This window comes from Tympanuchus pallidicinctus, unplaced genomic scaffold (genome assembly GCF_026119805.1).
Source record: "Tympanuchus pallidicinctus isolate F22 unplaced genomic scaffold, pur_lepc_1.0 scaffold27, whole genome shotgun sequence".
NCBI lineage: Eukaryota > Metazoa > Chordata > Aves > Galliformes > Phasianidae > Tympanuchus > Tympanuchus pallidicinctus.
Window position 1 is genome coordinate 2807003 of NW_026294744.1, and position 13196 is coordinate 2820198.

At 42.3% G+C, this 13196-nt stretch overlaps 1 protein-coding gene across 2 annotated transcripts in view; it reads left to right on the forward strand.

The window, feature by feature from the left end:
- Positions 1 to 6594: 6594 nt before the first annotated feature.
- Positions 6595 to 13196, forward strand: part of LRP6 (LDL receptor related protein 6) — a 123679-nt gene continuing 117077 nt past the window's right edge. For both annotated transcript variants that reach the window (XM_052690445.1, XM_052690446.1), the window contains exon 1: positions 6595 to 6973. In XM_052690445.1, the coding sequence (XP_052546405.1) occupies positions 6919 to 6973 (55 nt within the window). In that variant the 5' untranslated portion in view covers positions 6595 to 6918. The remainder of the gene's footprint in view (positions 6974 to 13196) is intronic.

The window sequence follows — 13196 nt, forward strand, 5'->3', positions numbered from 1 at the left end:
CTCTGTACTGTAAACCAAACAGAATTAGTGTAGTTTACCCAAACCTGGCTTTCATAATAGTATGTGAGTAGTAAGATGGTGCTAGATGAAGTGGAAGCAATATCTAAATAACTGGTATACTCAATGCACTGCAAACATTTTTTTCTCCTATTCTTAAGCAATTTAGGTCTTTGGTTCCCACTATTTTTCTGGATTTTTTTTGTTTGTTTATTTGTTTTAACACAGTGACCAGCACACCTTTTGATATATTGGGTTCACAATTTATTGCCACAGAATTCCACAAGAAGCACATGTATATTCTCACTAACATTTCCTCTGCCACCATTTCTAAACCACAAATGTAGATAATGCTCTAAACTGTTGGTTCTTACAACTCCTCAAGCTTCTCATATTTAAAAAAAAAAAAAAAAAAAAAAAAAAGTGTTTTGAGGAAAAATAGCATTTCCATATAATGTTCAAAGAAAAGGTTTCTTACTATGCCAAGATTAAATGGGGATTTTATTCTGTGTAAGCCTTTTTAATATCATTCCAAAGGTATTAGATTTTTTCACAATTGCAGTAAGGAAAAATTAGTAGAAGTTGCATTCACAGCAAAGCTCTGACACCGAAAAAGGCATTGGAAGGAGCTTTATGTGTCAGGCCTATGCAAACACAATTTGCTGTCTTTAATTCAAAGATCCACATGACCAACTACTGTCACTGTGGGGTTTGTTGGAGAGGTAAGAGAAAAGAAAAGGAAAATGAATTGGTTGGATATTTTCACTTTTCTTTATGAGAAGAGAAAACAGAATCAACTTAATTCATAACTGAGTATGGCGATTATTTAATAATATTTTTATAGCAGGTGCAACTGCTTAAACAAGTATATTTGAGGCACGTGTCTTTCTCTGTACTTTCTTTTATTACTTATCTACATTTAGTTGTCAGTTTATGAATAATCTTTATTCAAGTCCATGGTGTAAGGAAGTTATTTGAAGAACTATGAAAAAGCAGCAAATGAGACCTTAGTCACATGCAACTGCCTCTTCTATCCCGCCATCGTGTGAAGATGGAGGTACACGCCTTAAGACACAAAAATCTTTATATACACAACCAGAGCAGTTTTGAGGACCCACACTCATTCCTGTTCTAAAAGACAATGAAATCAATGTGACACGTTTAGTCGATGCCAGTGCATGCAGGGCTTTCTGCTGTTCTGGGCCTGTATTTCAAATATCTTGTGGAGACATAAATGCTTAACTGTACAGTACTTAGCACTGCTGCCAGTTGATAGTGGGGTAAATGAGAGAATTTGGAATTTGGTTTTCACTTAGCCATTGTCCCCAAATCCTATATTTCTAATTTACAGATCAGTTTGAATCTAAGAAACTAGAAATTCTCTAGCTATCTTAAAAAGGCGTGTTTAAAATGGGTAGACAGAATCAGCTGCTGACAGTTATCCTTGGATTTCATGCTTTGAAAAGAGAGCAAGGACTAATAAGAACTACTATCAGCATTGCTAATATTTAAGATTTGAAAAAAAAAAAAAAAAAAAAAAATCAGGTTTTACTCATTGAAGAGTGGTGTCACGCCCTAGGGCACTCACAAGCATTTTTATTGCTCTGAAATAAACTGAGGACTTAGGGACTCGTACGTGTTCTACATGCTACTTTTCCAAGCCTTAAAGCAAATTTATCACAGTAAAACAAAACTTAGATCAGAGAATACATACAGATAACAGTTCTGAACGATCAAATGTATTAATTTTGCTCTTAGAAAAACTGGCTAATATTAATTTAATGAAAAAATTAAGAATATACCTTCAACCTCTATTTTTAACTACCACGTATAAATAAATCGAGATTTTTTTTTTCTTTATATAATGAACTGCTTCAGCGTCTTGCATTTTTGTGATTTTGCTTTTTGATCCTCATAAATGGAGGTTGACATTAACATCGTAGATATTAAACCTAAAAGGTTAGCCAACAGAGGGCGCTCTTCTGCGCTCTAAGGTAGTGCACAAGTAACCGACTGCGCTTTTCTGGAATAGTTTGAGAACTTTTTAACAGTTAAGAAAAACAACACCCCTGAAGTGGTATCACAGTGAAGGATGCAAAGTCATTTTCTCGAGGTGCTAAGTGTCTTGGGTAATTTCAGACTCAATAAATGTAAATCTATAAAAATATGGATGCGAGTAAACATCACAAATCTTCTCCCCAGACTTTGAACTGGAGAAGGGGTGATTCTCTTTTGATATCGTGAACTGCGGCTTTCCCATGTGCATCCTTGTTAGTGCACTTCAGCTCAGAGGAAGCTACTTCAAATTGCAAAATGGGCTCTTTCCTGTGCACAGATGATGTGTCACAATGTGTATATTATACAAAGGTTGAAGTGCTGTATGAACAATTGCTAATTACTGTAACTTACCTTTTTTTTTTGCTAATTACTGTAACTTACCTTTTTCGACCATAATAAGGCATGCATTCTAGTAATTTATCCCTGTGGCTAAAACAGCGTTAACAAATGTACAATCCTTTACCAGCAACTAATTTTTAAAAGGCTACAGTGCAAAGTGTAACCAGTAAATCCTATGCATGCGTATGGCAAAATGCTGAGCTCCATGAAAGTGTTCTGAAAACGAAGTATTCTTAAACTGTTGTTGTTTAAAATGCATGCATGTTGTTCTTAATAGAGCTCAGGTGCTGTCTGTTTTTGAAAATCTTTGCAAACTAAAATAAAACAGTGTTTTGGTATCCGTCAGCCTGAAATGCGGTCTCTTTTGAAAGGATGTTTTAGCTGCATCAACCTAGCATTACAGTTTTTTTACAAATTTTGGAACTCTAACTTTCTAAAATGACTTTTTATAATTTAGCTTTGAAATATAGCCATGGCTACCTGGCTTTCATAAGGAAAGTATTGGACTTGCCCTGTGGCCTGGTGGGCAGTGCCAAGTTAAAATCAGAATCCTACACAATTCACGCTGAAGGTACTACAGCTGAAGAAGCATATCCTGAGGCAGTGTTGTTTTCAACTCCCTGGGAGATGGAAGAGGAGAAAAGAAGCAGTAGATAAACAGCCTGATCCTGGATACACCATCAGCAGGAGTCCAAACACTCCTCGAAAGGTATAAAGAAAAAGCCCAAGCCTACAGGGTCATCTATTTTATATTTCCCCTTCAGGTTATCGCTGGAATCCTGTTGGACTAGCTTACCCCTATGCTCTCCTGAACTCAAGGACCTTCTCTGTGAAGTTTTTGTTGTAAGGATTTCTTCAGCTACAAAGAAATGCAGTTCTCATCCTGGACACCAGGCTGCACCTTCTGAAGGCGGAGATGCTAAAAACAAAACAAAACAAAACAAAACAAAAAGGGTATTACACTTAATGGAGAAAAAAAATAAGGGACTGAAGAGCAAGGAGAAGAGGCAACTTCATACATAATTTAGAAAAAAAAAAGGGGGGGGAAGGATGGGGACTTGATTTATGGATGGGAAAATAATGGGAATGCTGGCTATTGACTATTGAGATAGTTTGACAGACTGTGGGCAACCCTACAGACAGTAAGTGAAGATAAGTGAGATCTGGCATAGATCTCCCTGGAGAAAATTTCTGGAATAGAGAAATGGCTATCAGTCCAAGGAAAGCTGCCCAAGTCTTGTTGAAAAGATGCAGTTGATATGGCTTTACTTTTAATAGTAAAAATGAAGGAAAAATATGTCTGCTTATTACTGATTTTTAAGAAGGGATAGATGATTTAGTGTTCTGTTCTTTAAGGAAGGAACACTGTGGTGTTCCATTCTGCTCTTGGAACAGGATAAATCTTGTAAGGTGTATCTGTCATATTTCTTAGATCTGTTCTTGTTTTGAAAAGAAGGTGGTGATAGGTGGAGTCAGGGTGTCTTATTTCACCTGTGAAATTGTTGTAACAGACATCACTGATGAAGTCATCACCACTTCACATCCCATCTCCTATGCTATTTTACTGCAGTCTTTCCTTATGGATGCAAGAGAGGACTTGAGCTAGAGTTTCAGTATAAAACTTGACCCTTTTGAAGTTGGTGAGAGTTTTGCCATTGACTTCAGAGGGACCAGGATTCACCATGCCATGCCCATTAACTCTTGTTGAGACATTCAGCAAGGGAGCTAATTATGATAGTGGTTTCTGTGATGTGGGCAGCCACAAATCCATTTGCTGTGCAGCTATCTTCTGCTAACAGCTTTTGTTCATTAGGGACTTCAGTCCCCATTCTACAAAGGATCCCACCGACTTCACTGCAACCCAGGGCACTGTTCAAAGATACAGAGACTTGAACAGTTACTACTGGTTTCAGAAGCTCCAGCTGCCACTCCTGGCTGTCCTCTGTGCTGACAAAAATGCTTTTGAAGCTGTATTATGAACCAAACCAGGGAACTAACCTGAGTATAATGAAATTCTTGTGAAAGTTCTTCTATCATTGAATCACCGTCTGAGTCCAGAGGTAAGAATAAGACTGTACAGATTTCTTGACAGTCAAAGTCTCTGACTGGATTTCAGTGAGCAAATGAGTACTCATAATAATGAATACTGATAAAAATGAATAATCATAAGATTAATAAAAATAATTGTAACCAACAAGAGGATCTTCCTACTGCAATAGAAAGAACATTCCCTCTGCACTTCTATTTCCTTCATCTTAACTTTAAGATCAAATAAAGGAATGTAAGTATTTCAGAGGAGCCCTGGCTGTCAGAATCTTTTATGTGTGAGGTAATCTAGTTTACTTTGTAAAAACTTCTACAGCTGGGTTCCCCCTGTGTGTATGAATTAGAAGTAAAGCTGAGAAACAGATACAACAGGGGTTTGGTCTTGAATCACAAGCAATGAATGGAAAATTGTTTTTAAAAAGGCTACCTAGGCTTGAGTAGAGAGGGGACTGTCTCTATGAAGCATATGGAGAAAAGGGGATACATAAGTAAAGCCACTAATCACTCAATGATTAGAGGAAATCCTATAAGGAAAGGAAAGGTCTTGAAATACAGAAAAATGGTCAAATTCATGATGGGTGACAGCACATAATGTTTGTAAGCTAAAAATAAAGCCAGTCAGATGGGATGGTGGGGAAGATGTGAGAGCCAACAGACAGGGGATCCAGCTCCCAAGGAAGATAGCCAAGACACCATTGTGTTTCCAGCAAAAGAAAAAGGAATACAAGATACAACAGGGAACAGCACATAGAGAAATGCGTCATTTGAGGGTTCAGGCTTGAATTTTCTCTCAGCTGTGCATTGTGTTGCTAAGATATGAAGAATTCATTAAGGACTTGCAATACTACATAAGAGGTTAATAATTGATCATGCAACGTTGTGAGTAACTGTTTTCTTTGATTCCAATTGCTCAGTGAAAATAAATAGAATGCTATGCTGCTTCTGTCTGTTCGCACAAAATCCAGTTGTGACATCAAGGATATGCTGAGGTTTATCCACACTCTGGTACATTTGTTCGTGGGAAGCCCTTCCCCTCCAACACCATCGAGTTTGCTATCCTCCTGGCTGACACAGCAGAAACGCAGGAGGTTATTTCACCTGGTGGAGTCAAAGACATACTTGAACACAGACCTGCCCTTAGGCAGCTATTGCTGTTGAGTTGTTTACATTTTCAAGATTTCCCTCCCCCCTTCTTAAACAACTTTTAAAGTTGGACATTTACTTCTTTCTCTAGAAAGTTTTGACTTGCGGTTTTTCCCCAGTAGAATCTGAAAGTCTGATATCATCACATGACTGCTGGAGTCTGATGTCAGAGCCGGTCTGCGATGCCTGGGCCTTTAATCTGGCCCAGATGTTATCTCCTACTGTAATCACAAGAAAAGCTATGAAAGTATATGTTCAACAGACACGAAATTAAAAGTTAAATGTTTCCATAAGTTTCTAATAACCCTGAAAATAACACAGACTTCTGAACGCGAGGATCTCGAATTTTGCTTTAAGACGTTCTGCCTTGAAGCCTCATTCCACGAACAGCTGTTCCGGGAGGAAAGGAGGGACGCCTCGTGAGATGTGGCGTTCCTCGGAGAAATACTGAAGTAGCTTTGCCCACGGGGCAGCTCCGCAGCGATTTCCAAGAAAAGGCCGTGGCCCCACAGCCCACCCTTCACTCGGGAACCGCCGCTGGGCAGCGACCCAGAGAGACGGAAGAGGATCCCCGCCGGGCAGCCCGCACCTGCGGGCGCAGGGGAGCGGCCGTCTTTGTGCGGCCGCCGCTCTGTGACTGAAAGTAGTCCCGTCCCTCCCGGGCCGGTGTTGCTCCGACAACCGTATCGCACCCAAAAAGGCGGCGGAGGCGTGCGTGCGAAACAACGCGGCAAATAGTCCCGCTGGAATGCGACGGCGGCGGCCGGCTCCCCCCGTCCGACCCCTCGCCCTGCCCACGGGCGTCCCTGAGCCGCGCGCGCCCGCCCGCCCTCGCCCCGCGCCCCGCCCGAGGCGGAGCTGCCCGCCTCGCCGCCGGCGCTCGCCCGCCGCCGTTTGCGTGCGCGCCGCCCTCTGCCCGCCCGCTCGCTCCCCGCCTGAGGAGGCGGGCGGTGCGGCGGGAGCGCGGAGCCGGGCGGGCGCGGCGCGGGGCGGGGGCCAGGCCGGGCCGGGCCGGGAGAGGAGGAGGAGAAGGAGGAGGGCTGTATCCCTGCGCCTGTGCGCGCCCGGCGGAGGCGGAGGCCGGGCGAGCGAGTGAGCGAGCGAAGAGTGGATGGCGAGCGGCCGCGGCGGCGGCGCGGAGGCCGGCATGCAGGGGAGCGCTCGGTGCCGCTGCGGCGCGCCGGGGCCAGCGGCCTGCTAGGGGGGCTCGGCGGCCGCCCTTCGCCGCTGCCCGGCCCTCCTCCTCGCCTCCCCGCCCGCCGGGCAGCATGAAGTGGCAGCGGAGGGACTGCTCCTCGCCGCCGCCCCGCCGGTGAGAGCGCGGAGCGAGGGAAGATGGGGGCCGTCCTGCGGAGCCTGCTCGCCTGCAGTTTTTGTTCCCTGATGCAAGGTGAGCGGGGGGCGGGAGGAGGAGGAGAAGGAGGAGGCGGCGGTGGGGAAAAGTTGACGGCCGTGTTGCGAGGGGCCATGTTTGCCCGGGCGGGAGGGGAGCGGCCTGCTTGCCGGCGGGGCCGGCCCATTGTTGCCGCCTTCAAGTTTGGCTTTTTAATAAAAAGAGAGCAAAAAGACACCGAACGGTCCCCAGCTCCCTCCGCAGCCGCGGCCCTGCCGGCGGCAGCGCGGCTCAGGCGCGAGTGTCTCAGCTCGCCCCGCCGCTCTCCGTGTCGGCGCCAAAGCTGTTCGTTTTCCCTTCTTTTTTCCTTTTCTCCTTTGCCCCGGGAGTATCCCTAGAAGTGGGTTCCCCGCTGCCGGGCGGCCCCCGGTGCTCGGCAAGGGGCTGTTGCCGGTCCCCCAGGACACCTGGGTTCCGCTGCCCCGCGCTGCGATTCCTGCTTCTGGATGATTTCTGTCTCTGCGTGCAAACCGGGTTTCTTTGGGTGTTGTGAACTCAACTCCTGCCTCAGTTTCTCTCCGTTTGCTCTTCTTGAGAAGAAATCACCTGTGATGTTTGCATCCATCATCTTGCTGTGTTGGGAATAACCCACTTGGCCCACTGTTTCGGATACAGAATAAAACCCACTGCATTGCTGTTTTCTCATCTTTTTCTGTGCTAGAAGATGGAAGAGGTTAATAACTATTAGTTCATCAACCACGTTTTGATATAGAAAATTACTCTGTTCACAACGTTTATTGCTTTACATGAAAGATCAATAAAGGTGTTTCAGGCTGAAGGAAGAAGGAACTGCTGTGTAGCCAGTTGCTCGGTGCTCCGCAAAACAAAAATTTTCCACTCTTCCTTACTCCCTTCCCTTCCCTTTTTTTTTTTTTTTTTTTTCCTATGCATCTGTTTGCCATATTGTATCCTGTTTGTAAGGCTACAAATATACTTATTTAAATGGACTGTGTAACAGTTTGCTTCCAATTGGAGCAGCGAAACTTCAGTTTTCAAAAGCAAGGTTGGATCCAAAGCATGGAGAGGAATTGTTTCCTGATTAGTTAGTTTTATTATGTAATGACCATACCTGTTCTTAATAAACCGTTCGTTTGGTTCTCAATTGCAATTGAATTCAAATGGCAGCCGCATTGGTGTGCATACCATTGCATGATATCAGCGTTGTGACAGTCACTTCTTCAGATTAATTTCAAAATAGTGACACGTGCTACTGTACTTTTTAGCATACCCAGTGATGTTTAATGATAAACTTTGAAGAAACATTCAGTTCACAAATTATTTGGACTGTCATTTCTTCACATCTGTCATCTTTATCTATTGCCGAAGACATTTGTATCCAAGCAGTATTTCTCTTTCTTCTGTATTAATGCATTCCTGCTGTTGGATCTTCCACCTAAATTCATAGTCTTCTATTTGTGACATGATAGTAATTTCCTTAATTGTTACTTAAGGATGATATAAACAGCAGGAACAGCTGAACACTGAAGAAATAAAATAAAATTTTAATGGATGTGTCCTTCTTAATAAACAACATGTATGCAGGCAGAATTGGCTTGAATAAGATGTGCTGAGTTCATATGAAGTGTCAGCTGTTCTTTAATGAGGCAGAGGCAGTGCCAGCATGAGTATGAATAAGTTTATACATGAAAGTAGAGCTGATGTTATGACGTTCACTACTTGGTTTGTGAATTTGGTGCTGTGAAGGCTGCTAGGTCAACAGCACTGGAGATTGAAACCTGGAAAATAATACCTATGTGAATTGCAGCATCCTCTGTTTACAGAGCTTGCCTCTCTGTTCTTACTTAAGAGCAACAAAAAAAAAACAAAAACAAACAAAAGCACAACACAAATGTGCAAGAAAAATGGCTTACCAATCTGGAAAAACAGAACTGGTACTCTGGAAGTGTGGTGCCATATAAACTAGTAAGGACTTGGAGAAGTACCAGACCGTTATGATCCAGAACTGGAAGCATACCCCAAGGCACCTTTCTGTCCAGTAATCTGAGAACTGTGATAAACAGACCATACTGACTTTTCAAAGACAGCTATTCAGATTTGTAAGAGATGAGCTGATGTCACGACAGCTGGCTGTGGAGGTTTGTGTGCGTTGTTGTTTTTGGTTTTTTGGTTTTTTTTTTTGTTTTTCTCTCGTGCCTTACTCTGATTGATGGAAGAAAGGGATTGCTTTCCTGGAACCTGCCCAGAGTCTCACCAGCCCAGCCTTTGTGCTCCTCTCTTGGTCTTTGGTTTGATCTGGGGGACTCTGAACATGAGCAGTGTTTCGTGAAGCTGGTCCCCTAGGATATATACAGACAAGTGAGTAAGACCTGGCCTCTGGTCACCTTTTGTGTTCTACACGGCAGCTGTGAAACCAGTTAAGCTCTTAGGTAACTGGCAATTGCAAAGAGGCAAAAGCAGTTGCATCGCATCTGTCAGGGAACTACAGGTAAGTGTGAGACAGGTTTCAACTTATTAATAAGTGTTAAAGAGGTTTTACCTTCCCAAGTATTCTTGGCTTGCTCTTGTCCCAGAAATATCTCTAGTCATCATGCAATTGCTGTTTGTTTTTTTTTTTTTAAACCCTGATTGTGCAGAAAGTGCATGAAGCTCTTGTTTGAATAGAGATCTTATCAAAGATGTTTGTGCAGACTATAGTGGATGTTACAGACCTTTGTGCTGATTAACAATCAGTTAGTGAAGAATTGAAGATGTCTGGTTTTGGGCATTTTAAAGCCCCTTTATGTGTTCAGAAGACAGCTTGAATCTGTTGTTATGAGTAATTTCCTTTTGATAAACAGAGCATCTTTTCTTTTTTGTATCTTTTTAGGTAGATTCATTTGCACATAGTTTAGAAGAGCTTAATGTTCAGGACTTGCTAAGCTGACTGGAGGTGTTTTTCTCCAAAAGTCAGAAAGTGGAACAAGGCTTTTTACTTCTGAAGCAGTCAGGCGGGAGATGAAGCATGAGGTCTCCAATCCTTGGACTAATACAATTCTTAAATTTTGACAATAAGACTTGGAAATACATATATAAATATATGTATTTTGTATTCATCATGAGGCATTTCTCCACCCAAGCTTGAACTGACCATTTTCTGGTCACGTTTTCCATTTGTGTGATTCCTTAGAAATCAGTGCAACTTTGTCTGCTGTGATTTCCAATGCATTTTCCTCTTTCATCTCTCCATAGTACATTGTAAAATTAGTGTGATTTGAGGCATTACAAAATATCCAGCATTGCTTTAATAGTTTTTGCAATTGCATCTCTCTGATAGCTTGCTCTCATCAGACTGCTTTAACTTTATTCTCCTTGTTTTGTTTTTTTTTTTAACAGAAAAATAGAAAAATTGGGATAGAAAGAAGTGTTTATGGCAAGGTGTGCTGAAGATATGAGGAAGTTGTGGGTATATGGATCTAGTCATAGGTGTATAAAGGTGATGGGCTCCTTGTGTCCTTCAGTGGGAGTTCTGTACAGATATTTGGGTCCGAATCTTAATTATGTTTTTCAGAAACGCTGGTTAGAGGAGCATTAATCAAGTTTCCTTTTTTCCTTTGTGAATGGATTACATCTGCATTTGAGCTCTAGAGAATAGGGAAATTTGTCTGGAAGTTGTAGAATGGGTAGATATTTTTGGAGAATGATAGGTCAAGAGCTGGAGCATAGGAACATTTTAAACTGCCTTTGGGAACTGGAGAAATCTGATTCCTTTGGACGTATGTAACTACCTTTATGATGATGTCACAGGTCGAAAATGCCAGCTTCAAAATATCAGCAACAATGCATATATAAAGGGATTTACTTTCTAATTAAAATTGAGCACAGATAGTATTTTTCCTTCTGAGGGAGTGGGGTAGGGGAAGAAAACAGAGAAACAGCTCTCGGCTTCTGATCAGTCACTGTTCATCTCTTCTGGCTGCCAGTCTTCAGATTCAGACACTGTATTCTTTGTCCTCAGCATATTTAACCTCATAAATTTCCTATGAAATGCTAACTGCTTGGGTTGCTTTGCCGGTGGCTTCTTCAAATCCTTGTCCTACAAGGAGGGGTATGTGCTGTTGCTGAGTGATAGCAGAGATGCAGTCTTTCTGGGAGGACCAGCTGCTCTGTCAGACCTGATGTGTGCCTGACCTGCAGCTGGGGAGCCCTCCCTCATCTGCAAGCTCACCTGGGACAGTATTAGTACATAACATGTATGTGGCTGGTGAAACTCTGTGCTGCCACCCACTTCTGTGCTGACATGTGGAGGGCCATTCGTACCTTGAAAGGAACTGTTGCTAGTGAAATGCAGTTTACGTTGGTAAGGAATGTTCCGTAGATGGGCTTATACCAAGTGGTGTAAGCTGCTCAGAAAGATGTGGGGAGAGTGGATACAGGCTCACCTCACAGACTTCAGGAGTGGTCATGTGTGGTCATACGGAGTAGCTGGCATTGCTCGGTAGGAGATGAGCATTGAATCTAAATAGTGTGACTTGTCAGCTTGTGGAAGTGATGGATTTTCAGGGACTATGCTTGTGAGTAGAGCAAATGCGGGGGATGTGTTACACCTCTCTTTATTAGGTGAAAGAAATTAATTCCCCTTTAATAACCTCAACCACCTTACACCTGCTTTGTGCAGTTTCAGAGTTTTACACTTCTGAGTATTTATATGCTGTAAACAAAGAAGCTGCATGTTTCTTTTGCAGTAATTGTCCAAGGCTAGGGAAGAAAGCATTGCATTGTGTCTCTGATGGATTGTATGTAACTGCTGGCTATCGACCCTAAACATTAAACAACTTTTTCCTATTTGTATTTGGCAGGCAAGTCAAGGTAGAGAGCCTTTTTTGAGCTCTGTAGATATTCTTGCAGTTTGTGAGTACTTATGGAAAGAGGTTCACTGTGTGATTAGGCTCCATATTTACTTTGTGTGGACAGAAGTACTTAGTCTGCTTGGTCTGGCTGCAGTGATGGTGCTTGCAAGCAAAAATGAACTTCTTGTTGTTTCTCCTTTTTTTTTTTTTTGTCATATCCCCCTGCACTATGGCTACAAAAATAGGGTTTTCTTTGTGTCCTCATGACTGTCATGCTACAGACCTTTCTATTTCAAAGCAATCGTCACAGTCGCCTACCTGTTTTGAAATGGAGTCAAACATGCTGATGTCAGGGGGAAATTCTTTACAGAGAGAGTGGTGAGGTGCTGGAACAGGCTGCCCAGAGAGGCTGTGGATGCCCCATCCCTGGAGGTGTTCAAGGCCAGGTTGGATGGGGCCCTGGGCAGCCTGGTCTAGTATTGAATGTGGAGGTTGGTGGCCCTGCATGTGGCAGGGGGCTGGAGATTTGTGATCCTTGAGGTCCCTTCCAGCCCAGGCCATTCTGTGAGCACAACGTGAATCCTGCAATAGCTCTTTGCATTTGATTTACAGTATACTTTTAAGAGCATGCTACTCAAAGTGTAGCTTAAGAAGTTCGATGGATAAGTAATATTTTGTTTCATTTGAAAAGTGTTACAAAATCTGGAGAAAATGTGTCAGCTTAAGAAGATGGAATGTTTTTTGAGCTTCATTATTTATATGAATAGAACAATAAGAAAATGTTTTAAATATAAACAGACATGGAAAATGGCAACATTCATGCAGATTTTTTCGGTATCTTGTTACAGGATCACATTACCTAAATAGAACTACTCCCTCGTGATATAATAAATGTGGCAGAAATGGGATTATAGTTTTAATTCTGCTTATAAGGGCCATGTGTGAGCTCTTGATGTCGGATTTGAGTAGTAATCGTATCTGACACAGAAAAATCTTAATCAACTAACTATTTTGCTTGATCAAGAATCACTTCTTTTCATTCTCTGATATATAGTTTTCTCCTTTATCCTCCTGCTTTTTTTTTTTTTTTTACTTGATCCCTTCCTATAGGAAAAGCACATTTTTTTTCTTTTCTTTATTTTTTTTTAATGTTTATGCCTCCAAAATAGCTCAATAATAAGCATTTGCCTGTATCCATTGTCAGGCAGTTCTAGAACGTGACAGGTGTGTTTGCGTGAATTGAGGAAGTTAAGGACACGTGGAAGGTGACTTAGAATTTCAGATATTTTTCCTTGGATTATTGTTCCATCAAAACAGGGAGTAGAATTTTTGCTTGTACTCATAGTATTACTATTACTTAAAATATTAACGCTGAAGGAATCGAAGAATCCTCTGTTCCACACAAACATGAATAGAGTAGAAATATTAAAATT